This window comes from Setaria italica, chromosome V, assembly GCF_000263155.2.
Source record: "Setaria italica strain Yugu1 chromosome V, Setaria_italica_v2.0, whole genome shotgun sequence".
NCBI lineage: Eukaryota > Viridiplantae > Streptophyta > Magnoliopsida > Poales > Poaceae > Setaria > Setaria italica.
This window is the reverse complement of record NC_028454.1, coordinates 33,434,070-33,461,740: the sequence shown is the minus strand read 5'-3', so window position 1 is coordinate 33,461,740 and position 27,671 is coordinate 33,434,070. Positions and strand designations below refer to the sequence as shown.

The following is a 27,671-nucleotide window of genomic DNA, read 5'->3' as shown; positions in this document are numbered from 1 at the left end:
TTGAGGTATGTTTCGTACTTCTCTCTCTTCCTTTCTCTGGACCAAGTCTTGTCATTTGGTGGTGCTGCTTTGCCTGATGGATGGATGAAGTGCTCCTATATCTGAAATTATACTACTTATTGTTCTTTTATTTTGATGAACTACTGTCATGAAAGACTACCAGTTTGAGTCCTACTATTTTGTTATCTAGATGGTCTGCTATCAGTTTGAGTCGTGCTACCGGTTTGAGTCATGCTGCTACCAATTTGAAGTATTGGACTGCTATATGTATGAAATGCATGATCTAATTGCGTGTTCAAGAGGTATTTTGTTTGTTTTGTCTGTATTCGTATAAGTGCTTGTTGGGTGCATAATAGGATGGCATGCAAAGAGCTATTAAATTTTTTTCACCATGAAAACTACTAATATAGAATAAAGAAATAAAAAAGAAAATGAGAAAAGAAACAGAAAAGAAAAAAACTTTTAGTACCGGTTGGTATAAACAACTGGTACCAAAGACCCCCCTTAGTACGGTTATTTGATCCGGTATTAAAGGGGCCCCTTTAGTACCGAAGTAGCAATACCGATTGTGCAACTGGTATTAAAGAGGGTTAGGAACCGGTAATGAAGACGCTTTCCCAAGCAGTGCATATACCCTCTGCCTACCAATCAAACCCAAAGTTCTAATAACAATGGCCTACAGTGAGTCCATCAAAATTAAGACCTACTGTTCCATACTCCTATATGCATATTGCATACATGTATTTATAGGGGTGACGGACGCGTATGTACGAGGGTCCTTCTTCTTGCTATTTTAGAAAAAAAAATGTTATGCTGGATTAGTCGCACTGACTGATAAAGCTGCTGCGATTAAGTGCTCCCTGGCTGCCTGGCCACACCATGCTTATGATCAATTACTTATTGTTAACTCCATCCACCTAGGCAGTCTCTGCTCTGCTGTGTCGAGGCATTGGTAGACGAGAGTTTCCACTTTCCAGCTAGGCTGGTTCTGGGTTGAACGATCCACTACAATGCAATTTTCATAAAATAATGTTGGAATTTCGGTATTGGCTAGTGAAGGGCGTTAATTATATGAGAACTGTGAAACGGGATTGTGAGTATAAATAAACACAACTCAAGAGTGTGGACACACATTTGCAGAGCAGAGATGCGTGTGTGTAGTATCAGGCTATATATCAGTGTATAAAGAGTTAAAAGACCTGAATTATTTAGCGTAGAGGGAAAATGTATCTTGGATTCCGTGTGTGCATGGGCCAATGCAAGACAAGACTGATGCACACGTAGTACGTAGTCATGTAGTAGTACTGTGCAACGCAGCATTACAATGAATTTTGCAATTTCTACTAGGAAAAGTGTCGACTTTGTCAGCTCGCTTTGTAGCTGCGTAGCAATGCTTTTCTCCCTTTTCCCCCTTTTCCTTCCCCCCCCCCCCCCCCCCCCCCCCTCTCTCTCTCTCTCTCTCTCTCTAGTCTTTACGCACTCTTGTGCTTGCAGTATAAAAACACCACCCCCTTTTCTCTATTGTCTTCTTCTCTACCCCTCACCCTCAGACTAAACTAGCTGCTCAAGAGAAAATGCCACATCTTCTTGCTCTCCTCCCTGCGCCAATGGAGCTGGGCGCCGTCGTCGCTACCCGCTCCACTGCAGCTGCAACTTGGCCAGCATTTGGAGATCCAAGCGAGCAGCCGGAGCGAAACAAGCCTAACAGATAGGCGAGGCCGCCGGCCGGCGAGCAGCTCGCGGTGAGCTCTCGCACACCCACCACCACGCTGCTGCTTTGCTCTGCGAGCTGTGCGCGAGGAGCATGGAGGCCGGCGGTGTGAGGTGTGAGCGCGTGGGGAATTGAGGCGTCATGGTCCGAGATATATACATGTCTCTCTTTTCTAGGTATCTTAGATTATTCTTAGCTTTATTATCAGCAGTTCAGCACCCCGATCTTGGGATATTGCTTTCCCACTTCCTCTCTTGCTTCTTTTTGTTTCAATTTTCCTGGTCTTCTTTTCTTTGGTATTAAGAGACTGTAAGTGACGCATTCTTGGCGTGGAGCTAGCTTGTTCTGTGATGTTAGACATCTCGGTTCCAATAGCCTTCTTGAGCAACATTTTGTTACGTTAGTATGTAAGTGTGGAGTTGGAGGTAGTCTAAAGTCTTGAGCCTGGAATGCATCAGTTACACTTTTGTGATGTATGCATGTAATCTCTCTGTTTTTATCCTTGTTGTATTGTTCTACTACATTTCTACTACTACTCTTATCCACCATATATATTGTTTAGCAGCTGGAACTCAAAAGTGCATCCATGTTTGCTTCCTCTTGGTGCCTTTTGGGAGCTTAGCTATTTTGTTTGTGCTCCCTCTCCAAAGCACTATCTAGTTACTACCTCCAATTGCAAGTACACGTATGTTGTTTTAGCATTCTCTTATATTCTCCAAATATATGTCAGTCCATGGTTCCAATAATGCAACTTTAACTCATTTCTTCTATCCTTTTCCTTTCTTGACTGTTATTCACTGTAAAGGGAAAATGGGAGGTTACAAAACATTATTTGCACACCTACCATGGTGATAAACGATTAGCATGGGCATTTCACCTATCTGCTCAGTTAATCCTGGCTGCCAACTCTGAAACGACCTGTATATATATTTGCAATCGGTGGGAGTATTTGTGAAAGTATAGCTATAGTTACTGCACATGGCACATCAGCAACATTTCCTCAGTAGTTTACCCAGCACATGATGAATCCTTGCTGTTGGTTTTCAAAATAATATTTTCTTTAAAAAATGGTGTGCTACATGCCAAATTCTGCATCCCCACACAGCCTCACTCAATAATATGCAAGTGCAGCCTGCCTCAGATGTGCGTCGGATGTGCTTAACAATGGTCCTGCTTGCACCTCATCAATCAATAACTGGCATTAGAGACATATATTCCCCTTCTAAACCCTTACATGCAGCAGAAGGAATATAATCTGGCCGGCCGGCCGGTACCACACCGAAACAAGATAAGAAGAGACGACGGTCCGGCGGCCGGCCGGCCGGCCTTGTTGCTGCATTCTAGATGGTCAGGCCGGCCTTCCTTCCTTGAATGCATCCTCCACTATATTTCACATGCGTTGCCTCTCTCTGTCTGGTGCTCCGATTGGTCACGCTCGCTGCAGCTAGCTGGTGCTCTGGTGCAGCGCTAGCTTGGCCCCTCGCTGCTGCGCTTGCTGTGTGTGTGTGGTCTTTGCAATGCGTCCCTTCCCTGCACTGCAGAATGGGGTGGTAGTACTGGAGGAGGAGGATGCTTGTCCTCGACCATTCAAACTCTGGCTGTTAATGCTCGGCGGCAGGGAATATTCAGCGGCTGCGCAGGGGTCGAATGCATGCAACGCCACTGTGCCCTCATTTATGGCCCGGGGACGGAGGCCGGCCGCCTTTATACCTTTGCTTTCGATTGGCGTGGGGCGTGGCATCGCCAGCGCTCGCTGCGGCTGCGCTATACCCCTGTGCCAGCGGCTGGTCTGCTGCCTCTGCTGGGGCCATGGATGGAAGCAAGCTGGAGAGGCACAGGAAGGGAGCGTGCATGCTTGCATAGCCATCGCCATGCTATACCTCTGACTGCGGCATAGCCTGCATGCATGTCACTATGCACCACAGCTAGCCTCTCATCCCACTCCTCGTAGTTGTAAGCTTGCTTGCTTTCTTGCAAACTTGTGGGTGGTGGTTCTCTTCAGCATGTGGCCGAGTGATCAGAGGCCTTGAAGAATTAATGGGCATACTGCTACAGTGCTACTGCAAAAGGCCACAGCCCACAGCAGGGAATAAGAAGGCGTGATTAGCTCTGTCTCTAGCCACAACTACTGTTGCTTATCCAATGGCTGTGTGTATACTGTCATGTGAAAAGGACGTACATCAAATATCTCACGCATATCCTAGCTAGCTACTAGAAGTAGTACACACAGATCAGTACAAGTTTAAGGTTGCTTGAGGCAACTAATATACCCTGCATGTGCTATTAGTAGCATTTAGCAGATACTACTACAAGCAGGTGACATTATTCCAGAGTCCTCTTTTGTTCGTTTGCTACACCGTACCCGGATGGACCATCTACAATTAATGGCATCATTGCACGGTGAGGTGCGGTATGCTACAACGCCGACACTCCAGCTATACTGTGCAATAAGATGTGAGCCGTGACCACCTAATAGTACCATGGTTTGTAGCGGCATGAATATGAATAGTATCTCACTGCTGGATGCTGTAAATGGAACTGATAGATGGCGTGCCATGCGCGTATGTGACATGTCGAACAAATCTTGAGCGGGCTGGTACCTTTTCAGCTTTAATTATTTCCACTTTTCCATGCATCGGTTTGCTTGGCAGTTCTTCGCAATCTTCTTATATATATATACTTCGTGTACGCGTACCGGCGCTGGGCGTATGCGTACGCGTACTTGGCGCTCTGCCCCAGCCAGGCAGCTAGCAGCTAGCTATACGTACGCGTCGAGGCCGGGGACAGGGGAGGGGAGCGCGGCGGCATCTGCAGATGTATACGCGCGCTTTGCGCCGTCCCCTCCAAAAACGCGCGCTTGTTCGGCGGATCTGCGATCGATGCGAGCGCAACACGACGGCGTGGGCTCAGCTCGACCATCAATGGTTGGGCCAGCCCGGCCGGCTGTTTCTCCATCGCATACTGCTAGTAGCTAGTAGTGTATGTTACCACTATGCGTGAGTAGTTACCACAGGAGCATGCACACTGCAAGCATCTCAACTTCTCAAGCACGTGAATTATCAGAAGACCAGAGGGTACATATCTTCGACGCTTTGTTTCAAAATATATTTTCTGATGCTACTTATTACGCAATTGACGCATTGTGCAATGCAATCCAATTATCCACGTATAGCTGGTAACAATTTAATTAAAATTATTTTTATTGATGTATGAAAGAGTAGCATCATAATTGTTGCTAAAATACTTTTTACAAACATTATTAATCTTGAAAGCTTTAGTATCTTGCTCGTATAAAAAGTTGTGTTCAAAGTTGCACATCGAAGGATGCATGCATGTATTGATATCCAAAAGGCCATACATTTTACACGAACGGAAGGAGTGCTATTGATCGAGTATATATTGTGTCCTCCTATGTTGAGTAGCGAAATGGCCCTTGAGAGGTATTCTCTGTTTCTTGAAATTGAAAATTATTAATGACAACTTCTCTCTCTCTCAGTTAGGCCACCATGTGTAGCGGAGTATGATCAGAATAGCTTCCCTCAGTAAAGCCACATTTCTGATGATTCTGACTATTCTGGTGACTTTAACCGCTGGACGTGGCTGCTACTACACCCAGGGTTGACTTTAAACCCTGTCTCTTACAGTACAAAATCTCGCAAGCACGGTCCGTGCCTCTCTGCTCGTGATCAGGCATTCAGGCACAGATCTGGGGTAGACAAATAGCAAAGTAGACGTGCAAGCTAGGAAGCTAGGTACATAGCCTCTGCCCAAGGTGAACGGACATAAGCCAGGCCCGAGAGAATCGAGGGATAGGTGATGTCGGATTATGCTTATACCTCAGGTACTCGTACCATAATCGTACGCTCACTCCCCTCGACTAGAAAGATCGTGCGTGCGCGCATGCACGCGCAGCCAGGATCGCGCAGACGAAATATAAGGTACTCTTTTGGTTATTGCTCAATGATCGTTTTAGCACAAGAGATCTTCTCAGAGGGAAACGTATGGATCTTGATTCATACACCTGCGAACTATGCATCTTTTGTAATCTTACAAAAGATGGAGATCGTGGCACACCTCTTTCTTTAATGTAACTTTGCCAAAGCATGTTGGAATTTGATTGGAGTCTCAATAATCATTACCAGACCGATCCTCCAAATTTTTAGGTAAATCAGAGACAAGCTTGCAGTTCCCTTCTTCATGGAAGTTATAATCATGATGTCGTGGAGCATTTGAACAATAAGAAATGATTAGATGTTCAATGGGATAGATCCCTAATTCATGTCTGAATTTTCCTTACTGCTGCTTAGAGTGCGTCCTTCTGCTGTGCCAGCTATGAATCTTTGGCTGCACACTTTGTAACCTCTTGGTCCCCTGATGGCCTTTTAGTTTGTAGCCTTAGCTTAGTCTCCTCACCCTCTTTTCTCTCTTGTTAGTTTTTCAGGCTTGTTTACTTTCCTTTTTCCTCAATTTTAATATATAATCAGTAGGAACTTGCCCTCCTATTCTATAAAAAAAAGGGATAGCGCAGCGTGTACCGGTATTTGGCGATCGGTGGATCGAGACCTATCAATGCAAGGCTTGTGCTGTGTGCAGGGACGCAACAGATGCCAAGAAAGCATTGGCGGGCAGGAGCAGGGCGCCGTCTGTCTATATAGCTGAGCGCGAAGCTAGCTGCGAAAGGCAGGTAGACATGCGTACAACAACAGCCTATTGACTGCATGTAGTAGTTTTACTTCCAAAAAAAATGCATGTAGTGTGGTAGATATGAATGCATGATTCGAAAATTGCTAGTCGTAAACTCAGTATGCTTGTTTTCTTACGTAAAAATTAGGTCGAGCCAGTAAACATCTTGATCGAAGTTCAGAGAGAGCGCAGCAAATGCAGCGTATCAATGTAGAGGGACTGCTGTGCTAGTTGTGCGAGGGCGACCACAATGTGGTAGAGAAGTAGTCAGCCACTTAGTATTATTGTGCAAGTAATCTATATATATGAAGGGAATAACAAAAGTCATCCATAACACTATGGCCCGTTCATAGTACATTTAAATATTACACATGTATACTGCAGCCAATCAGAAGTGGGGATAGATGATTTTTTTCTACTTTGATAATTTTCTTCTTGCTTCCTAACATTGTAGTTTTTTCCATAACTAAGGACTACTCACTGTGGACCCCTCTCATATGGACTGTTTTGCCAAAAACATTGTGGTTGCCCTGGTAAGTATCAGTGAATTTAGCTGCATTCCGTCTCGCAAACGCTGAATCATCCGCTCCTTTCCCCTCCTTTTGTGTGGAGGTTTCCTCTCTCTGTGCACGCATGCAGGACTGGGGGCTGCCGAGCGGCATCGCGCGTTCCAGTCGGCGGCGCCCGCGCCGGCCTTGGCAAGCGTCGGTGCACGCTGACAAAAGCGCGCGTCGTCGCACAGCCCGCAGGAATAGACAAAAGGAAAGATGACATGCCAACTGCGCACTGGCACTGCGTCGCCAGGGAGCCTAGTGCGCGGTCAGCACTATACTGACGGACAAGACAGGAGATGCTGCCGAGATGGAACGCGAAGGATGATGCCGGCCGCTGCTTGCATGCATGCGTACGTCGGTCTAGCTCGGTTCGTCCGTGCAGAAGGCGGCAGGCAGACCCCACCACTACTCACGCCACGTGTACCCACGCGTCCATCGCCAGTCCCCGGCCGTGCGCGCCGGTGCGCTGCGCCGCTGCCCGCTGCGTGCGCCGTTGAGCCGCACCCGTGCCACGGCCCACGGCGAACGCCACTGGATGCGGGGTCAGCGAGCGGCATGCGCGCAGAGGCCGGGCCGGAACAAAATCCGGGGGAGAAACACGCATCGCATGCGTGCGTGCGTGCGTGCGGGTAGGAAAATTGCTACCTCATTACTGGTAGGTGTCCACCACTCCCGCACGCCACGCCACACCACGCGCCTCCAGGCCCGGGCTGCGCAGCGTGCACCGGCAGCCCGGCAGGGGCGTCCTTGCATTGCATTGCATTGGAGATGGGGCGCGCGATGCCATTAAGCCTCCTGCCTCCCAGTGCCAACAACAGCAGTAGCATCTCTGTTCTGGGCTCGCGCGATGCTCCTCGCGCTCGTCACCGTGGTGCCGTTTCGACACTGCGATTCTGCATGCTGTTCTTCGTCTCCAGGCTCCAGTGGTTTGATCAGCTACCTCTCCCTCTGACCCTCTGCCTCGCTCACGTCCTATCTCCTGCAACTGCGACACTGTTCATGTTCCTTTCGTTCCTTTTGTTGGTGTACTCCTACTCTCTGCGTGCACGATATCTTTGCTTCAACTTTGACCAAGCGACAGCGCGTGGGGGTAAATGAGGTGGTTGCGCCTTTTTATCAAGACTGGAGCAGGCACGTTCGTGCGGATGGCGCCCGCAGGAGGTTCTGCTCCCCTGCTCGGGCTTGGATGCCGCCGGTATATATGGCTGCCTGCAAAACTTTGAATGTTGCATGCCATGATGATGTAGGTGGGCTCATGCATGCAGCACCGGCGATCGAACCCTACCCCTGTAGCAGTGTGCGGGTCTGCGGGGTCGCTTCTGCATTCCTACTCTACTTTGACTTTGCAGGATGGGCTCATGTACACCAACAGCATCCCAATTCCCACCCAGCGAGGCTGCCACAAAAAGGTGAAATCTCGAGCTGCGGGGTAGTCGTAGTGTCGTACCACCAGCCAGTAAATTCCTACATGCCATGCGGGACATCTGCAGGGCAATATACCATTTGATAAATGGCCCTTTGATAAATGGTAATGGTTACATTTCTTCTGATATAAATGTTTCTATTCTCGTATAACAAAGTCGTTGTAGTATAGTGGTGAGTATTCCCGCCTGTCACGCGGGTGACCCGGGTTCGATCCCCGGCAACGGCGTATTTTTTTCCCCCTGTCTGCACAACCAGGTTTTTGCAGCTTGGCAGCTTGCAAACGTGTTCCCTTTTCTTTTTGCTCGGACGATTTTCACATACTAGTATGTTCGGCCAGCTTTCGCCGATGAAGTCTGTAGCAGTATTCATTCGGGCGGCTCAGCTTTCGCCGATGAAATCTGTAAACATTCAGACATGCATGATGTTAGATGTCAGGTTCGAACAGTGACTGCCGTGTAGCTGTACCATGAGAAGTCACATGAAAGCTCAGACGGCTTCCAAGTCTGCGTCTGGATTACGTGCATGACAAGGAGTAGGTCTGATACTACCAGATACTACCTTAAAATAAAGCCGCGCCATTTGAACTTTCCTTCCAGGTCTTGGTGTCATGCCAAGCTCGTCAGCGGAAGACCGCCAGGCGCCAGCGTCCGCTCCAGACGACCGGTGCTCCTGGTCCTGGGCCTTGCTGCTCAGTGGTCAGTGCCTCAGAGGCGCCTGCAGGCTGCAGCCACTGAATAGTGTAGCAAATGGAAGAGAGCAAACATACTGTTCAGGAACCAGAAGGGCTTGTATCAGACTCAGATATGACGGCTGCATGTCAACAGGGAACGGTTGTCGATTGATGCCTAATTGAAGTCAGGGCCAATCCACATCTAAGGCTAACAAAGGCTGCCACGGCTAATGGATGAGCTCCATTTCATGATCAGAAAACGCATTTCCAGTTTCAAGAACTGAAAGAATCGAGAATTTTATAATTCCTAGCGTCACTGAAAATCAACAGGATAGTTCCATGGGCAAGCGTGACTCTGGCCTATGATACAACACCACCAGGTGACAGAAGATCATTCTACACCTTTTTATAGGGAAACAGGCAAAAGCACACGCGAAACAAAGGTGAAGATGTAAGGAGCTTAGGTATCAAGCAGATCCAAACTCAGCCATCCACTTCTCATGCTTCTCTATGTCTGCGGGTGAGACACTCTTCTGGACCTTGCTCAGAGCCTCCACAAAGTCGCACATGGCCACTGGGTCCTTCGCTATCTCGTCCTTCGCCATGTTCTTGATCTCATCGCGGGTCTTGCCAGCTATCTTTCGCCTCATACCGTTCATTGACGCGTCACGGCAAACATTTGTAAGGTCATCTCCACTGTAACCTTCTGTTTTCCGAGCAACTTCATCTATGTTAACATCCGCAGCTATCTGTTGATTAAAAGGAGGTGCGTAATAAGCAACTGAGGGTACGACGCAGTAACCGTCATCAACATATATGATGGAATCAGGGTAGCGAGCAATGTGATTTTGAAGAGAGTTGCAGTGCAATGCTGAGATAAGTAATCATTTTTGGGAAAATCAGAGATTCAAAAGGAGGAAAATGACAGGGCCAACGTAAATACTGGGTATGATGCAGGCATGTAGCTTATGGTAACGTGTGATTCCAGGTAATTAAAGGCCAGGCAAGAATGAGCATGCGCAGTTAAAACAATTTAAACATGTGCAGGCACAGCATGGTTGATTAAAGCAGTCCGTTGAAAAGGACCCAGAACGAAACAGGACAGATATCCCAATGATGAACCAGAAACCTTGTAAAAGGCTGGAACATAGTTTCTTTATCTAAAAAGAAAGAAATCTGTCTGCACAACTTACCTGAACTGTTCTAAGGTTAATGTTGATAAGTGCCTTTCTACTTTCAAAATCTGGAAGTGGAATATAAATACGCTTCTCCAGCCTCCGCCTGAGTCAATTGAGAATCAAAGAGTCAACAACCACATGTGGCACAAGAGATGTACTGTGGTAGTAATGGCAACATTAGTAACATTGCACATAGCACACATGACTAACAAGGACATAGCCAGGTGAAAATAGATAAAAAAAAAAACTACATATCTGCAGCATGTTCTGCTCTAGATGTAGGCATGTATTAGCGGAACCAGTCAAAAATGAGAGCCTGCACAAAGCAGGGAACATCACTCTGACAGTCATGGCTGTTGCCTAAAAATAGTACGAATGGTTGTAACTGTGAACAATGTCAGCTCCCCACACCTAATTTCAACATATGGGCACCTCTAATCCTCATAAAAGTGTTAATTCTTACAGACTGCATTTGGCTATATGGCTTATACAAGACACAGATTTGTCCCCTCCCATAAATTACATTGTACACATACTGCAGTAAAGACTACCTCCATGAGAAGCTATTATCTTACCCAATAAATGTTGGTATGACAAATGCAGCATGAATAAGATTCTGGTATAAGTTTGAGGAATCAAATATACAGATTCTAGCTTTAGCAGTATCTAACACTACTAGCAGCGCCAATCAAGCAATCTAGCTCAACTACTGGTAGAGTAGGACTGATTCATGTCGATCATCTTATGCGTCTTCCAGGTGTCAATATCTATTCGTCAGTAGGCAGAAGTAACTCAAGTAAAGTGAATATGAGCAGAAAAGAGTTTGCCAACCTCAGTGCTTCATCAATATCCCATGGAAAGTTGGTAGCAGCCAGAACCATAACAATTTTCGGTTGACCATCTTCAGTGGTAGAGCTATTGTTTACACCATCAATTTGCACTAGAAGTTCAGACTTAACCCTTCTTGATGATTCATGCTCACCGGAAGCCCTGCATATTTACAAAGAATGGATAAATACATTAACTGGTAATCTAGGTATAATTTATGCCGTCCAACAAAAGTTTGGAGCCTAGGTATAATTCATATTTATGGTGCAAAGTATTCAAGGAAATTTCGTTGATTTAGGCATCAACCAAAAATTAAATTAACTACACATACCCACGGGATGTACACAAGGAGTCGATTTCATCGATGAAAATTGTACTTGGAGCATAGGCCCTCGCAAGGTCAAATAAACAACGGACCATGCGCTCACTCTCGCCACGCCATTTAGAAGCCAATGTTGCAGACGAAACATTAAAGAATGTTGTTCCACATTCTGTAGCCACTGCCTTCGCCAAAAGGGTTTTTCCAGTACCAGGTGGACCAAACATAAGAACTCCTTTCCAAGGTCGACGAATACCCTGATAAGAAATAGTGTGCATATGAGCTAGTATCTATAGTATACATAGTGTTATAGTATCTAGATTGGATAAAAAGATTAAACAAGGGAAGAAAATACCATGCAGATCATGCCACTAAAATTCAAACTTCTAGCAATATTTGGGTTCATAATCTTTTAAAAAGTAACATGGTCCAAATTGGTATCACAATTAAGAAAACCAACTGGAGACTTTCCATGATACCGAGTAAAGGCAGCACCCTTTTCAGGCTAAAACGTATCTGTGGCCATAAGCCCATAAACATAAATTTTCAAATTGATGGCAAGGTAAGGTTTGGGTTCACAATCATTCCGAATGTCTTCTAGAGTTGCATAAAAACTGGTAAATGTTTATATCTAGATCATTTCCATGTTACAATATAAAGGCAGCATAATTGTAATGTCAGATCATTCCAATTGCCATGTGCCTCAAAATTTGGTTAGCTTTATTGTCAAGAATGAACAAGCATTTTTCAGATATGCTACAGTGGTATGTTTGAACCAGTAAGGGGTAACATAGCAGAATATAAATTAGGGAAATTGGTTTACAGAACACTTATCTGCAGGATAAACTAATGTCATGCAGGCAAACAAAATTTGCCTAGACAAAATTACAAAATTTTCATTGTCCTACGGACAAATTTCTCTATAAATTATTACCTGGAAATATTCGGGCATCCAGAGAGGAAGCACAACTGCTTCCTCGAGGAGTCGTTTGGCCTCACTAAGTCCTGCAACATCATCCCATCTCACGCCTGGAGTAGAGTCTAGAACATCCCTTTCGAGCATGGCAGCTAAGTCCATATCTGGACCTTCGTACTGACCCTTCTTGGACTTACCTTCTTCAGCATCACTACTCTGTAAAAAATAATTGAAAAACAAGGTTTTCAAAAACTTAATGATTTTGAAGAAACTTGTAGTTACCTATCTTAGCAGAACGATGATAACAAGGGAAATAATGTACACTGTAAATTATGCATACATGTATGTTCCTCTGATTTGGAATATAATGATAGGCAGTTAGGCACTATCGTTTCAACATAGTTTTATGTTAGTCATTTATCAATTCCTGTAGAGTATGCTGTCACACTTTATGCGCATGATACAAGCATAGAACCCAGGAACAGAGGAAACGGATGGTAAATGCTAGTATTTCAGCAGAGATAAGAGAGTTCATTAGTTTGTTTGCTTAAGTTGTGATTTGATTGAATCATTATATTGTCTATTAGATTTGATTGTTTTTCCAGTATTATATAAGCCTAAGGCCCTCCCTGAACATGGCACACATAAACAGGTACAGAGCAGATATGTGATGATGATGAATACTCTGTTCTAGTTGAGTTCATCTTAGAAGGCCTACCTAGTCTAAATTAGGTCAAATTAAGTTTTAATGACCACTTGAGACCCCGTGATTCTACTACTTCAATATCAAGATCTGTTTAGAAATAGCAGCGGGTTAAGTGGCAATAGGTGATAGACTCAGCAGTACCCCAACAGAAATTTTGTACTTGCATCCTGTGTACACCAAGAATGAATTAGTTTAAAAGGTAGAAGGACATATTCTGCAACGGATATTGATAATGAGAATTGATTATAAAGTGCATATTCTAAATGCTATAAAGGTATGGTTTTTTACTAGGAAGATTGATGTGAGCATAATTTCATAAGGAAAAACCAAGTCACTAGTTTATCGATTCAAGTCACGTTGCTTGCCCATGCCAATGCGCAAAACAGAAATTACGAAAATAAATACGCCATATTTTCTGATATAAAAGATTTAGGTTTAACCTCCCCAAATCATGCTTGCATTTTTCATTGCACACGACTTTCCCTATGTAGAAATAGCCAATTTCTATTCCGAAGAGTAAGGCTACTAATTTTCTTAGTCAATTAGTAAATTAATTCACCTACTATGGAACATTTCAGAATGGAAAATGTGCAAGTTTTATCTTGATATCGATCTTTTCTAGTTTATTAGTTTTGTCTAATGATTAATTAAGAGTAAGAGGATTCACCAGGTCATTGATATGGATAATATCCAAATACCAAATACGCTCACTGTGTGATCCATTGAAAGAAAAGTGAGTTGTTTTGGCGAACATCAAAGAAAAAACTTGCTCTTCTTCCGTAAAAAATTCTTCTAAAAATACCGAACCCAATCGTTGTAAAGAACACTTGTTTGACAGAAATTACCGCAGAATCAGCCTTGCTTGAACTTGCTTTTCCTTTTCTCCCACCAGTGCTAGAGGCAGTTGATGATCTTACTGCAGAGCTTCCTTTACTCCCATTAGGTTTTGCACTACGGCTAGGTGTTCCAGTCCTTGATGAACCACGTGCCCAGGCTCCATCTTGGGAGGATTTTCTTGCGCTAGATTGACCTCTTGCAGGCCTTCGGTTAGGTGCATCTCTTGGTGGAGCCCACACATCAGGATCATCAAAGGGTGCTGGTGATGAAGTTGGATACTCATCCAACGGTTGGAAATGAAATGATTTGTTGGAGCGAATAGGAGGTGACGAGGACCGCCTCGCACCAGGAGCTTCTTTAAGGGACTTTAATTGGGCATCTAACTGTTTCACAATTTCCACTTCTTCAGAGATTGCTTTTTTGCAGTTCATCCATTTTGTACGAACCAGAGCATCATCCAGAGTAGTTAGATGCCTGTAGAGTTAAGATTAGCCTTAATAACATGAAGAACAACAAGGAAAATACATCATCTAGGCTTTGAATTATCTTTACTAATTATTATATTGAACAATTCATCATAAGACAGTGCTTAATAAAATACTATCTGTAAATACTGACTTTGACATGACAGGATTGCAATGTTCTAGTGGAAATACACAACATACTATTTTGAAAATTCCTCAATTAAATAAAGCATCCAGCTGTTTCACATTTTGTTTACTTTCTTCAACCATAACTTTCTTAGAGTTCATCCATTTTATATTGAGTCATAGCATCATCTAAAGTAACCAGGTGCCCGCACAGTCAAGTCTTATCCATCATAAAATGAGGTAAAAGAAGGGAAAAAAACATTTTTCTTAGGAACCAGGTGCCCGCACATTTATCATATATGTAGTTGATTACTTTAAAGAACAAAATGAAAAGGAATTGATTACTTTAAAGAACAAAATGAAACAGAAGTAGTGCTAAGAAAAATATCATCCACCATGAATTCTAGTGATAGTTAAAGAAGAAAAACAAGAAAACAGAGGTGTTGCTGAATTTCAAGTATTCAGTTTCACCAATAAGATACATAGACTTGCTTCACATTTGGACTGCATTGTTCTAGTACAAACACGCCACTTAAATTTTGAAATTTGCAAGATTAATAAAGCATTGATATCCATGGTTAAAAGTGCAACAACGCACAGCTGATCAATGTTCCAAAAGAAAGCTGCCTACTCTCTGGCCAGAAATGGAAATTAAAACATTTGCACATTGATTCTAAGTCACTTTTCCTGAGTCACAAACCCCAATTACTAAAATCTTCAACATTCAAATCTAAGCAAATTGAACTCATCTACAAGTAAATTTTGCTAAATTCCTCACCAGAAACGGTCAAATTTTTCACCTAATTAGAGCCACATGACTGCAAGTTGATGCAAACCGATGCTAGTTTTTACAAACTAAAAATTGGGATAGACCTAACAACAGAACCACCAGCGGTTCAGCACAATGCTCCCTCTGAAGCAAAACTACCACCTCGAATCAACTCAAGCGCAGCATCCAAAATGAAAATCCGTAGCCGTGCGGCCAGACAAGCAGATCCGGGTGGGCTAGACGTCGCGATCCACACCAACCGATCGCCGTAGCGGCATAATCGCGATCGAATCAAGCGGGGATAAGAGGGCAACCGGGACGCCGGGTTCAAGGGACTAGGGGGGAGCTCACTTGTTGATCTGGGCGATGGCGCCGTCGAAGAAGATGATGGAGGTGTCGTAGAGGCCCTCGAGCGCGTAGTCCCGCGCGAGCTTGAGGTGGTCCTGCAGCCCCGATAGGGGGTTCGCCATTTCCGCGGCCGCCGCCGCCGCGGAGATCCGGCGCTGGGGTTCTCGACGAAGCGAGTCGGATGGGAGGAGACGAGCAGCTCGGTGGAGAAGACGGGAAGGAGGGGGGAGGTCGAGAGAGCTGTCGCGCACGTGCAGTGTGGCTTCGTTTGGTTTCGAAATTTTTGGGGACGAAACGTTGCGTGGTGGTGGTGGCGCTGGCCGTTTTGAGGCTTGGATGGAGGTCGCCGCCTCGCCGGGGCCTTGCGTCGGGGACACTGACGCTTGAGCAGCCGCTGTCGATGTCTAAGGGCCCACTGTCATTGACAAAAGCCCAACATCCGTCTGTTCGCCTGATCCCTTCCGATTCGCATGGCTTTGATGGTCAACCGCATTTTTATTGATAACCTAGCGCATACCCCCTCAGTCCCACAAAACTGTCCCAGGACGGAGGGAGTATTGTCATTTTGTTTTTTATCAACTTAGAATAAACATAGTATTCTCCTCCTTTTATTTCCTACTTTGTCATATTTTTAATATATTGAATGGCTTGCTACCGTAACCTCGTGTATGTGGTGAATTGGTGACTCTGTGCGGTGATGTGGTCACTCAGTATATGACTTTATTTATAGTTGTATTCTCTCTGCTACTTTTTAAAGTGAACTATGAAGTTATTGTTCATCATATATTTTTGTGCACTATAAATTCTAAATTTAAAACATCACGGGTATGGGTTTTTTAATAGGTTTAGATATTTTTTGCGAGCATAGGTGTAGGTGGAAAAACAGACAGATTTGTGCATGTTGTCGTCTTTGGACTTAGGGGCGTTTGGTTGCAGCCTAGCAAGCAGTTGGGTAGCCATGCAGTGATCTCCACTGCAGGCGTACGAAATCAAGCGCGCGCTTGGGAGCGCTGCCGGCGCGAGGCAGCTTTGCAGGATTGCAAGCAAACAAGTTCTTTAAGCACTAGAAAAAAAAATCAAAATATAACTGTAGAAAGCGGTTCAAACATATTATGATTTATGACGATTGAACCACACATGTACGATGAAAATTGCGACACGTTGAACCGAGTTGTTGTATGATGAGGATGTACCCATAATAAGAGTTGGATTTTATAGGTTAGTGAGAACTTATATGCTAAAAGAGAAGCAATTTTTTAATTGACTTTCTCACTGCTCTAATTGAGACAAAATGTGAGCATCGATTTTTTTACACGTTGTGGATTCTCTTTTAAAGAAAAAATAGATCACTGGACAAGTCTTTTTTGGAGGTTTTTTTAGAGGCAGTGTTGGAATCATGGCGGATTCCTCCCTTGGAGTCTTGACCAACTGCTTTACATGCAGAACAGGTTTTCATCAAGACTAGGGTCAAGTTCCAAGTACCTATGACACAATAATACATATACATAGAGATATGATATATCATAATATGGTCACGTCCATTTTCTACAGTGTTTCTCAAAATCTATGCAAGACATAACTAATTAATCAATTTTATGCGACCCAATAAATAGTGCGGCTAAATTGCTTAATGAGTCTATTGCTCTAGTGTGACATAATCGAAATAAATAAGCTAGATAGAATCATCTAAAATGTTAGTTGGCTTTGCTATTGCTATTGGTTGCTACACGGCTGCATGAAGAGCACGCTGAATCACTGGATCCTCCTGGCCGAGGAGATGCGCGCAAAAGCACTATGGCCGCAAGGCAAGTTGGGCTAGCTGCTTTAATTTGCTGGTGCTCTAATCACCTGGCAAGCAGCAATGCTTGGCAATGGCAAGGCGGCAGACGGTGTGGACACAATTGTCTAGCAGCCCGCACGCGACGGAAGAGCGGAGAAGGAACAAGTCACCGAGCTGCCGGGGGGTTGAGTTCACGATAAATCGACCAGGGGCTCAGGTGGTTGGCGGGAGGCGGCGGAGGAGTCGAGCGGTCGCCAGATGCGTTCGTGCGACTTGCAACACAGGCGAAGCGAGGCGAGGATGAGCGGAACCTGCGACGAATCGGACCGTTGGCCTTGCCCTGTCGGTGGTGGACTGGATTTAGTTGCTTTTGACCAAACTATGGGTGTTTGGGAGTACTCCACTCCAGAAAAACCAGCTCCACTCCATCAGCTCCACACTTTTCTAGCTCCACTCCACCAACTCCAAAAAAAACATGGAGCTCCTGCACGTGTTTGGCTAATGGCAGTGCTCCAGCTCCAAAAACGTGAGCACTTGTTGTGAATGGTCTATTTTACCCTTTGTTAACGGACTCACATGTCATACTCTTCTATTTTCTCCTCTCTTCTTCCTCTCTCTCCTCTCCTCTTCTCTTCTACGTACTGCGGCACCTGCCAGAAGATGGACATGGGCCGGCCTACGCCCCGGCCGCAGGGGAGCTCGCCCCAGGCGGCGCGGCGGGCGGGCCGCGCGGCGAGCGGTGGGCGGCGCGTCGGGCGTCGGGCGGGGGGCGTGGCGGGCGGCGCGGTGGGCGGTACGGCGGGCGGGTGGGACGGGGCGGCGGCCGACGCGCGGGTGGAATAGGGCGGCGGCCGACACGCGGGTGGAACGGGCGACGGGAGTTTTATGTTTCGCGAACCGGTACTGTGTAACGAGTGGCAATGGTGGGTAAATACTCACCAACTCCACAAGGACGTCTGTACAGGGGGTTTTTGGAGCACCTCTTGAGGTACTCCACCCCCCTGCTCCACCTTTTTTCTGGAGCCGGAGTTGCTGGAGCTAGACGCGTTTGGCTGCGAAATTTTCAGAGTTGGTAGAGTGGAGCAATTTTTTGTGGAGTGGAGTGCTTCCAAACACCCCCATATATACTGGAGATTGTTCGGCCGCGACTAGGGCCACGGCTCGGGTAGCCCTAGGTGCAGGTCCGCCCCTGCTCGAAATGTTATGGATTTGGTAGAGCAAAATTGTTTTGACATTGCAACCACCCCTTATATGCTCACGTAGTCACGTTGACGATGATAGTTCGATAATGGAAATCCTCTAGCAGAGAGACAGAGCCAAGAGGCCACAGGGGGATGCCAGGGGCCATGAATCACTCTGACTGTCCCCCTAATACTTCAATCCGGCCTACTCCAATTATTCAGCGCGCGCACGGTGTGATGATTGATGACTGTTGACTGATGAGCGCGTATAACGCGAAGGCAGCAAACTAGCAGAAGCAGAGCGTTATTCCAGATCCCAGAGTCCCACACGGCCACACACACTTCCACTCCGAAAGCCGCCTCAACCTCACCGCGCCGAACCACCGACGCCAACCCCGACCACCGCACTTCAACGATTCGATCCCCCATACCACCTGTCGTCGCGTAGCCCCCACTAACGGCCGACGGCGAGGGCAAGTCACGAGGCGCGCATTGCTCCGTAGTCCGTACCCAGGAGGACGGAGGAGGAACCACTGAAAGGATCATGTGATGCTAGAGGATGGGTGAATAGATTCGATCTTTAAAACCTGAAATTTTTTCACAGCGGAGTTAAATGGGTCGGAACTTCCGACACTGTACCGGAACTTCCGATGGGGTCGGAACTTCCGATACAGGGGCGGAACTTCCGGCAGAGTAAAAAGTACTCTACGAAATTTTTCAAATTTAAACAGGTTTCAAGAGAATCTATTTGAATCAAAAGTTCAGCAATGAAGTATAGAGACTACTGCAGGTGATCTTTATGATAGAAACTTCACAAGAATATAGATCGGCACAAATCAAGCTCTAGGTTAACAAGAACGTGAAGAACACAACAAGCACACGAGACAAATGATTTGTTTACCGAATTTCACTCCCACAAAGGAAGCTACGTCTCCGTTGAGGAGCTCACAAAAAATCGCATCCTCACTAACCCTTTATCTCTCTCAATCAACCACAAAGGAGGATTGAGTCATTTACTATAAATCCTCCAAGAGGATGGGCAATACAAACTTCCCGGACGCACCACAACAAGAAGGTGCTCAAATGGGTGATGCTGAACCGTTTGGAACCAAGCTTAAAGAGTAACAAACGCAAATCGAAGACCAAAGATGCTTCAAATGCTCGTGAGATGAACTTGGTTGACCTCACACTCAAAGCTAGAGTCAAACACATCAAATCCTTCTCTCACCCAAGTCCTAGCTCAAAACTCTCAAAAATTTAGCTCAAGGAGGAAATGGGGAGGAGTATTGAATGCCCTTGGAGGTGTTTGTCTCAAGTTAGGCCAGCAACAAATGAAGGGAGCTGAGGGGGTATAAATACCTGAGCCCCAAAAACTATCCGTTGCTGTGCTGTTAAGTGATTATCGGAGCTTCCGACCCTGTTCAAATAAAACAACTGAGCACCCCATATCGGAAGTTACTGGGAACTTCCAACACCGGGTCGGAACTTTCAACCCTGATCAATTAGATCCGCTAAGCACCCTTGGTCGAAAGTTACTAGGAACTTCAGGCACATGTCGGAACTTCCGACACCCAGTCAGAACTTTCGACAAATGCAAAATATGTGAGAAACAGCATGTGCATGTGTGTGATCAAGGTGTCTCTCGTAGGTGGTTAGTATCTCAAATGAGCACTTTGACATCTTCAAGTCAACAAGCTGCGTCCCCCTTTATAGTACGGTGTTCCTATACTCAAATTCAAAATTAGAAGATGATAAACGATCTTCTCTTAAGCTCCAATACTGTTCTTCAATGAATTTGGGGTATTTTCTTGCATCTTTTTATTTATTTTGCTTTAAGCCTATCAATTTCTCAATAAAATCATTAGTTCCTTAATTATGCATGTCATCAACACCAAAACTCACTTAGGCGGCTAGAGGGTATCAAAGTCTATAGGCGCACGCCGAGCATCTCTCACCTGTTGTTCGCCAACAACAGCTTGCTCTTCTTCCGCGCTACTGCTGAACAAGCATGCTAGGTTAAAGATGCTTTAACTATTTTTGAGAGGAACACAAGCCAATTGTTAAGTCCCAATAAATGTTCTCTGCTCATGTGAGAAGGAAGGGAGGGGGATGTTGTCCAATAGGTCCGTAGCATTCTGGGGGTGGAGAGATTGGATTTTGAGGAGAAGTACTTAGGCCTACCTACACCTCGAGGGTGCATGAAAAAAGGAATTTTTCAGCCACTCGAGACGAGGTTTGCAAAGTGCATGACTACTTGGAAGGAAAAGGAGTTATCAGCAGTCGGGAAAGAAATCCTAATTAAATCGGTAATCCAAGCGCTCCCGAACTATATCATGAGCGTTTTCAAGTTTACGGGTGGCCTATGTGATGATCTAATGAAAGATATTCGTGCTTACTGGTGGGGGTCAGAGAGGGCAGACGGAAAGTGCAATGGGTTCCATGGACGACCGTGCTAATGCCCAAAGGTTTTGGAGGAATGGGTTTTAAGGATTTGATGCTTTTTAATCAGGCTCTTCTTGCTAAACAAGCATGGCGCCTACTTATCTTCCCAGACAGACTGTGTGCTCGCGTCTTAAAGGCAAAATATTTCCCTACATGTAACATTTTGGACAGTGTGGTGGCTGGGGAAGCCTCGCAGACATGGAGGGTCATTGAGTATGGGTTGGAATTGCTCAAGAATGGGGTAATTTGGCGGGTTGGCGATGGTAGTTCCATTCGTATATGGCGTGATAGTTGGATACCCAGACCGTATGGTATGAAGCCCATCGGGAGTGTGAGGATGTGGAGGTTGAGATGGGTTTCCTACCTCATTGACCAGACGCCCAATATATGGGATGAACCTACTATTAGAAGGTTTTTCTATCCCTGCGATGCCGATGAGATCTTGAATTTTAAACTACCATCCATCCCATCTGCAGACTGGATTGCGTGGAACTTTGAGAAGATAGGCATGCTTTCGGTCAGAGGTGCATACAAGCTGGTGGTGCGTGAAAAGTATGAGATGGGTGCCACCGGCTCCAACTCTTGTACAGAAGGAGAGTGGGCTGTGTGGAAATGAGTGTGGAGTGCTGGAGTACCACCAAAGGTTAGATTTTTTGCTTGGAAGGTGGTCAACAATGGGCTGCCAACGAGATAGAATGAGAAGTATAGGCATCTTGACCAGGAGTGCAGCTGTGAGTTATGTGGTCACCAAATAGAGGATATTTTTCATGTGATCATCACTTGCCCGCACGTACATGGCCTCAGGTACGAGCTCAGGAAGCAGGTGGCTCTGCCAACATAAGAAGATATAAGAAACCTGAATGACTACTTGCCATATTGGACATGTATGATACCATTTCTATTTCAAATTTTCTTATGCTAATATGGAGGTGTTGGAATGTCAGGAATAAAGTATTGCAAGTGGGGGAGTAGATCTCTATTGCCGGCTTACTTCTCTTCCTGACACGCTACATAGAGGCACTGTTCCAGATCCAACATCAGCAAGTGGGGGGCGATACATGCGGGAAGAAGAAGCTGGACCGAGGAAGGAATGCCTGTTCTATCGTGGAGAAACCGACCACCAATGGAAGATGGGTACCGCCATCGGGAAAGACCCTGAAGATAAATGTTGATGAGCCTTCATTAAGGAAACGAGAGGGGTAGCCGTGGGAGTTCTTATCAGAAATAATTCGGGCCAGCCACTCTTGGCTTCCTAGCGCCTTCTAAGGTATTGCAGAGATGCAGAGGAGGCGGAGGCACAGGCTTGCCTGGAGGGAATCAGGATGGCCGGTCACTGGCCAGACCAAGAGGCGATCTTGGAGTCTGACTATTCAGAAGTGGTGGAGAAGCTTAATGCTGGAGGCATAGACAGGTCGGTAGTGGCGTCCATAATCCGTGACACTCTCCAGGATGCGGAGGTTCTACCCAGTGTGAGGTTCGTCAAAATTAGTAGAGAACAAAATAAAATCGCGCATGAGTTAGCTCATCTATATAGCTATTCGTAAGAGGGAATGCAGGGTGTTCTTTTTGGATGTCCCGAGTTGTATTGAGACTTTTGTATGTAGTGATTCCTTAATTAATAGAGTTCTCTTTCTAAAAAAAACCCACTTGGATGGCCAAGATACACTTCCACCCACCCACCGACAAAAACATTTTAATGTGTCACGGCCAGCACCTCCACGTCCCTGACATGGCAAAGCGGCGACTACTTAGGGGGTGTTTGGATACACCCCACTAAAGTTTAGCACCTGTCACATTGGATGTTTGGATGTTAATTAGGAGTATTAAATATAGGTGTTGACGCCAGATTTTGACACGTGTGAAATCGGCGACAAGAAAGGAAGAAATCAGGGGATGCAATAAGACACAGAGGTCACGGTTGGAAATCGGCCGATTGGTGCTACAGTCAGGGATCAGCCGGTTACCCTTTAAGGGTTCAGCTCCGCCTCGCCCGACCCCTGATGCGCCCGACCCTCCGAGGGAGGATATCCGCCTCGCCCAACCTTAGGTCCCAGGATCGGAGTAGTCAGAGCCCCCGACATGTGGGCCCTAATCGGCCGTTCCTTGCCGATGGAGTGAGTAGAAATCGGTCGATTAGGAGGCTGGAGCGATTAGGCCGGTATGGGCCTAAAGAGGATTATGAAGATGAAGAGGGAGTCAACCCATGAAGAGCGTGATAATCGACCTAGTATGAGTCGTACTTGTAAATATTCGTTTTTTGTTTAAAATTAGAGATAGAGTTCTAGTCAGATAAGAAGTCGTTTGTAACAGGCTATAAATAGCCACCCTTATAGATCTGTAATCATCATCAACTCAATACAACAAACTACTATTTCCTCGTACTTACTTTCAAGCCGGCGACTTCGCCAATACTTTTCTTCTTTTTCACGAGTTCGTACGGGTTGGCGGGGCTGCATCAACTTGACCTCCGGCCGATCTTGTAAGTTCCGTTTATCGAATAATATCTAAGCTTTAACTTCGGGCGCATCGCTGTCGTTTCGTTTAGATTTATTCACTAGTTATCGATATTCACTAGAATTCTAGGTTTTACCTGTTGTTCTAGTTTTATCACCAGTTATTCAGCTAGGAATTGGAAATTTTGGCTTTCTTGTACTTCGTCATTTAATCTATTCATTTTACGCATAGCCGATTAGATCTGTTCCTAGTGTTGCTACTGTAACGTTGTTTAGATTACTCTAGCGGTCTTCTTTATCAAACGTTGCTTGGTAATCGGCTGCATTATAGCCGATTTCTTTATCACGGTAAATCGGCCGATTCGCTGATAAGCTACCTCGAGATCAGAACCTTAGCCGATTGCGACCTCTGGGATCTGACACGTTTCTTTCCTTGCCAATCCACAGGTCACATTGGCTGGCACGCCGCGCGAACCGCACTAGGGCGATCACCCGAACAGGAGTTAAGCAGATTCTCCCGGGTCGTGTGTCCGACACTGGGAATTCGATCAGCCGATTTCTAGCGCCAACACACTTTTGGCACGCTCGGTGGGACAGATACAACCGCCACTATGTCGAAAGCTGCCAAAGTCTCGGAAGACAACGTCATTGAAGTGACAGAAGCAGACCTCAGGGACGACCAGAGGGAAGAATTGGAGAAGCAGATGGCATACTACCGGAAGACATGTCTGCAATCCTTCAGTCGTACCAGGAGGGGGGAAACTGTCAAAAAGACTCTGTTTCCAACTCCCCGCCAGATCACAATCACCGAGGACTCGGACAAGATGTCCGAGATGGTTCAACAATCTGTCTATCAAGCTTTCATTGATCAATCCCCGGTGATTTCTAATACGGTATACAATGCCGTCATCAGCTCCTTGGCTAGCGGCATATCCGAAGGGTACCAGGGGCCGGCATATGCTCCACCAATTACGGCCCCAACCAGGAGTTATTCAAGTGCACCTTATTCGGCTCCTCAGCCGATCCAAATTCCAATTGGAGGTCCCAGCGCTTCCTCATCATTGATCCCTCTGGGGTATAACGGCGCGCAATATCTCCAGCCGCGTCCCGTTCAGTTGTCCTCCGCGCAGTTTCCTCCTTTGAATTCAGCGCCTTGGGGGGCACCATCAGTGACGGCCGTCCAGGATCAATCGGCCAGCCATGGAAGTCCTCAACTCCAGGCATCTTTCCAAGCGGCCGTTAGGCCAACGATGCCACAGTATCAGCCTGTCACGCCGGAGATGAGCAGGGGGCAGAAGCAACGGAAGTACCCCGGGGCGTTGCGCCGCTCGTACTGTATGACGAAGCGGCCAACTTATTCAAACAGCCAACCCCAACTACGCAGCCGGCTATGACACATCAGGCGTCGCACGCTTTCGCTCATCACCCTGTCATCCCGCCGCCAGTATACCAACACGTGCCGGTTCCCCAGCCGATAGTCCACCAGCAACAGCCAGACTGGACGGCACGCATAGCGGAGGTGATTCAAGAGCAATTCGGTTTAAAACCGAAGGTGCAAACCTACACATACAAGACACCATACCCGCCTACATATGACTTACTGTCGTTTCCCCATCGGTACAAAGTTCCCGATTTCACTAAGTTTTCGGGGCTGGATGACACCTCAACTGTGGAACACGTGAACAGATTCATCATCCAATGCGGGAAAGCAGCAGCGCAAGATGCTCTACGGGTGCGCCTTTTCTCGTCATCCCTGTCTGGGTCAGCCTTTCAGTGGTTCACTACATTACCGCCCAACTCGATAATTACGTGGGCTGATCTGGAGAGGCAGTTTCACAAATACTTCTACGCCAGGATACATGAGATGAAGCTGTCCGATTTAACCAGCCTCAGACCGAGAAGCGACGAGCCGATATCCTCATATGTGCAGAGGTTCAGGGAGATCAGGAACAAGTGCTAGTCCCTAGCCCTGACCGATGCGCAATTGGCCGATATAGCCTTCCAGGGTCTCCTGCCTCATATCAAAGAAAAATACGCTTCGCAGGAGTTTGAGAGCTTAAGCCAAATCGTCTACCGACTGTCTGGTCAAGATGTACGCCCTTTTGATCCACAGAGGAACTTCCAGAAGAAGGTGGCATACTTAGAAGAGGTTGAAACCGAAGAAGAAATAGAGATCGGCCTTGCGGAATGGTTTAAAGGGAAAAAGCCGATATCGTGTCCATTCGGAAAGAAGGAGCCGGAAATGTTCGGATTCGACACATCAAAGGCCGATAAAATCTTCGACCTTCTCCTCCAGGAAGGACAGATCAAGCTCTCACCGTACCATACGATTCCGTCTGCCAAACAGCTGAAGAAGATGAAATATTGCAAGTGGCATAACGCCACCTCCCATGATACAAATGAATGCAAAATCTTCCGGCAGCAGATACAGTCGGCCATCGAGCAAGGCAGACTCAAATTTGAAGTTCCAACGAAACCAACAATGCCGATGAAGATCGACCAGCACCCCTTCCCCACCAACATGGTTGACACGGGGAAGAATTCGCTCCAAACAAAGGTGCTAACGTCCGAATCGGCTAAACAAAGCGGCGCCGTGGACCCCAGGAATCAAGCAACACTCGAAGACGTCAAGGGGAAACGGCGGATGAAGGTGATGACGACGGATCGGGAGAACCACGCAGGCCCATTACTTCCTAATTTCTGCTCAACAATTATCAATGGCAACATGAACGCTCAAGATCCCGGGAAGAGGCAATGCGACGACATGAATATCACTGGCGATGCCCGTTCTTCATCCACTGTTGGGAAAGCAACCTCAGGTTGCCATCGGCCGATAATTGCCCTGAGTGCAATGGCCCGTATCATAACAATTGGCCGTTCAGGAGGTCTCGCTCAAGAGATGGAAGACCAGAGCCGATCAGCAGGAACTGGCGTGAACAAGAAGATCGGCGCCCTCCAGTGCGTGATCGGCTGGGGGGTAGAAGTGACCGATATGACCGGTCGGAAGATAGGCGCGAGCGGAACGATAGGCCGGGGGGCAGATTCGATCGACATAACCAGCAAGAAAACAAGGTTAGCGTTCACGATCGACTTGAAGAGATGGCTGATGCTCGGGTATCAGACGAGAATCCTTTAGGACGCGAACCAGAATGGGAACGCGCCAGGCCACGGACCAAACCAGTGAACCCCAGGTGGTGCCCTGATCGGTTGACCAAGTCTCAAAAATGAAGAATCCAATGTCTCCGCCAGTGGGAACAGCAAGAAGAAGAGCAACGGCATACGGCGGATGAGAAAAACGGCAAGTCTCAGGTCTGGCGCCCCAAAAGAAAAACGACAGGGGAGGCGACGAATCGGCAGCCGACATCGGCATGGTTTTCATACTGCCGATGGAGTTCATGACTCCTGCCGACCGACAGAACATGTCGGCAATAGAAGAGGAGATGGCACAATTGGCTTTGGATCCAATGACAGCCACGTTCGAGAAACCCGAAGATGACAAACGACAACACCTGAAGGCATTGTTCCTTAAAGGGCATGTCAACGGCCGACCCATCATCAGATTACTAGTAGACGGAGGGGCTGCGGTTAACATCATGCCGTACGCCAGGTTCCGAAAGCTAGGGAAGAGTGATGACGACCTGACCAGGACAGATATGATGCTCAAGGACTTCGAAGGCAACATGTCCCCCGCCCGCAGCGCACTCTGCGTCGACCTCACCATCGGCAGTAAGACCCTTCCTACTACTTTCTTTATTATTAATGGCAAAGGGTCCTACAACATGCTACTCGGTCGAGACTGGATACATTCAAATTGCTGCATCCCGTCTATGATGCACCAATGCCTCGTGCGATGGGTCGGCGACAATATCGAGGTGGTCACCGCCGATTCCGCATACAGCATCGCGGCGGCCGACACACAGCAGTGGAGCTGCGAGAACGTCAAGTGCATATCCGGGAGAATATGGGACACTGATTTCCTGAAGGTGTCCGATTTTGGCCTGCAGCCGATCCGAGCAGTCGGCTCCGAAGATTCAGACTAAATGGATCAGTTCGCCCGAGAAGATGGAAAACTGGGACACGGCTTCACGTCGGCCGATTCATTAGAAATGATAGACTTAGGCGATGGCACCAAACCAAGGCCGGCATATATTAGTGCAAATTTGGATCCGGAATACAAATGTGAATTGACAAATTTATTAAGAGAATTTAAGGATTGCTTTGCTTGGGAATACCATGAGATGCCCGGATTAGACCGATCTATTGTCGAGCATCGGTTACCCA

The 27,671-nt window shown here is 46.5% G+C and overlaps 1 protein-coding gene and 1 non-coding gene across 2 annotated transcripts; one reads left to right on the top strand and one right to left on the bottom strand.

Annotated features, from left to right (window-relative positions):
- Positions 1–8,527: 8,527 nt before the first annotated feature.
- Positions 8,528–8,599, top strand: TRNAD-GUC. Its single transcript has one exon. It is a non-coding gene; the product is annotated as a tRNA-Asp (tRNA).
- Positions 8,600–9,262: 663 nt separating this feature from the next.
- LOC101753535 (katanin p60 ATPase-containing subunit A1) lies at positions 9,263–15,845 on the bottom strand. The gene is made up of 7 exons (XM_004969504.2): positions 15,538–15,845; positions 13,836–14,301; positions 12,303–12,500; positions 11,381–11,625; positions 11,053–11,211; positions 10,237–10,324; positions 9,263–9,792 (listed from the first exon to the last, which is right to left on the bottom strand). The coding sequence occupies exons 1-7, from the start codon at positions 15,654–15,656 to the stop codon at positions 9,511–9,513; spliced, it is 1,557 nt and encodes a 518-aa protein (XP_004969561.1). The 5' UTR covers positions 15,657–15,845; the 3' UTR covers positions 9,263–9,510.
- Positions 15,846–27,671: the final 11,826 nt, after the last annotated feature.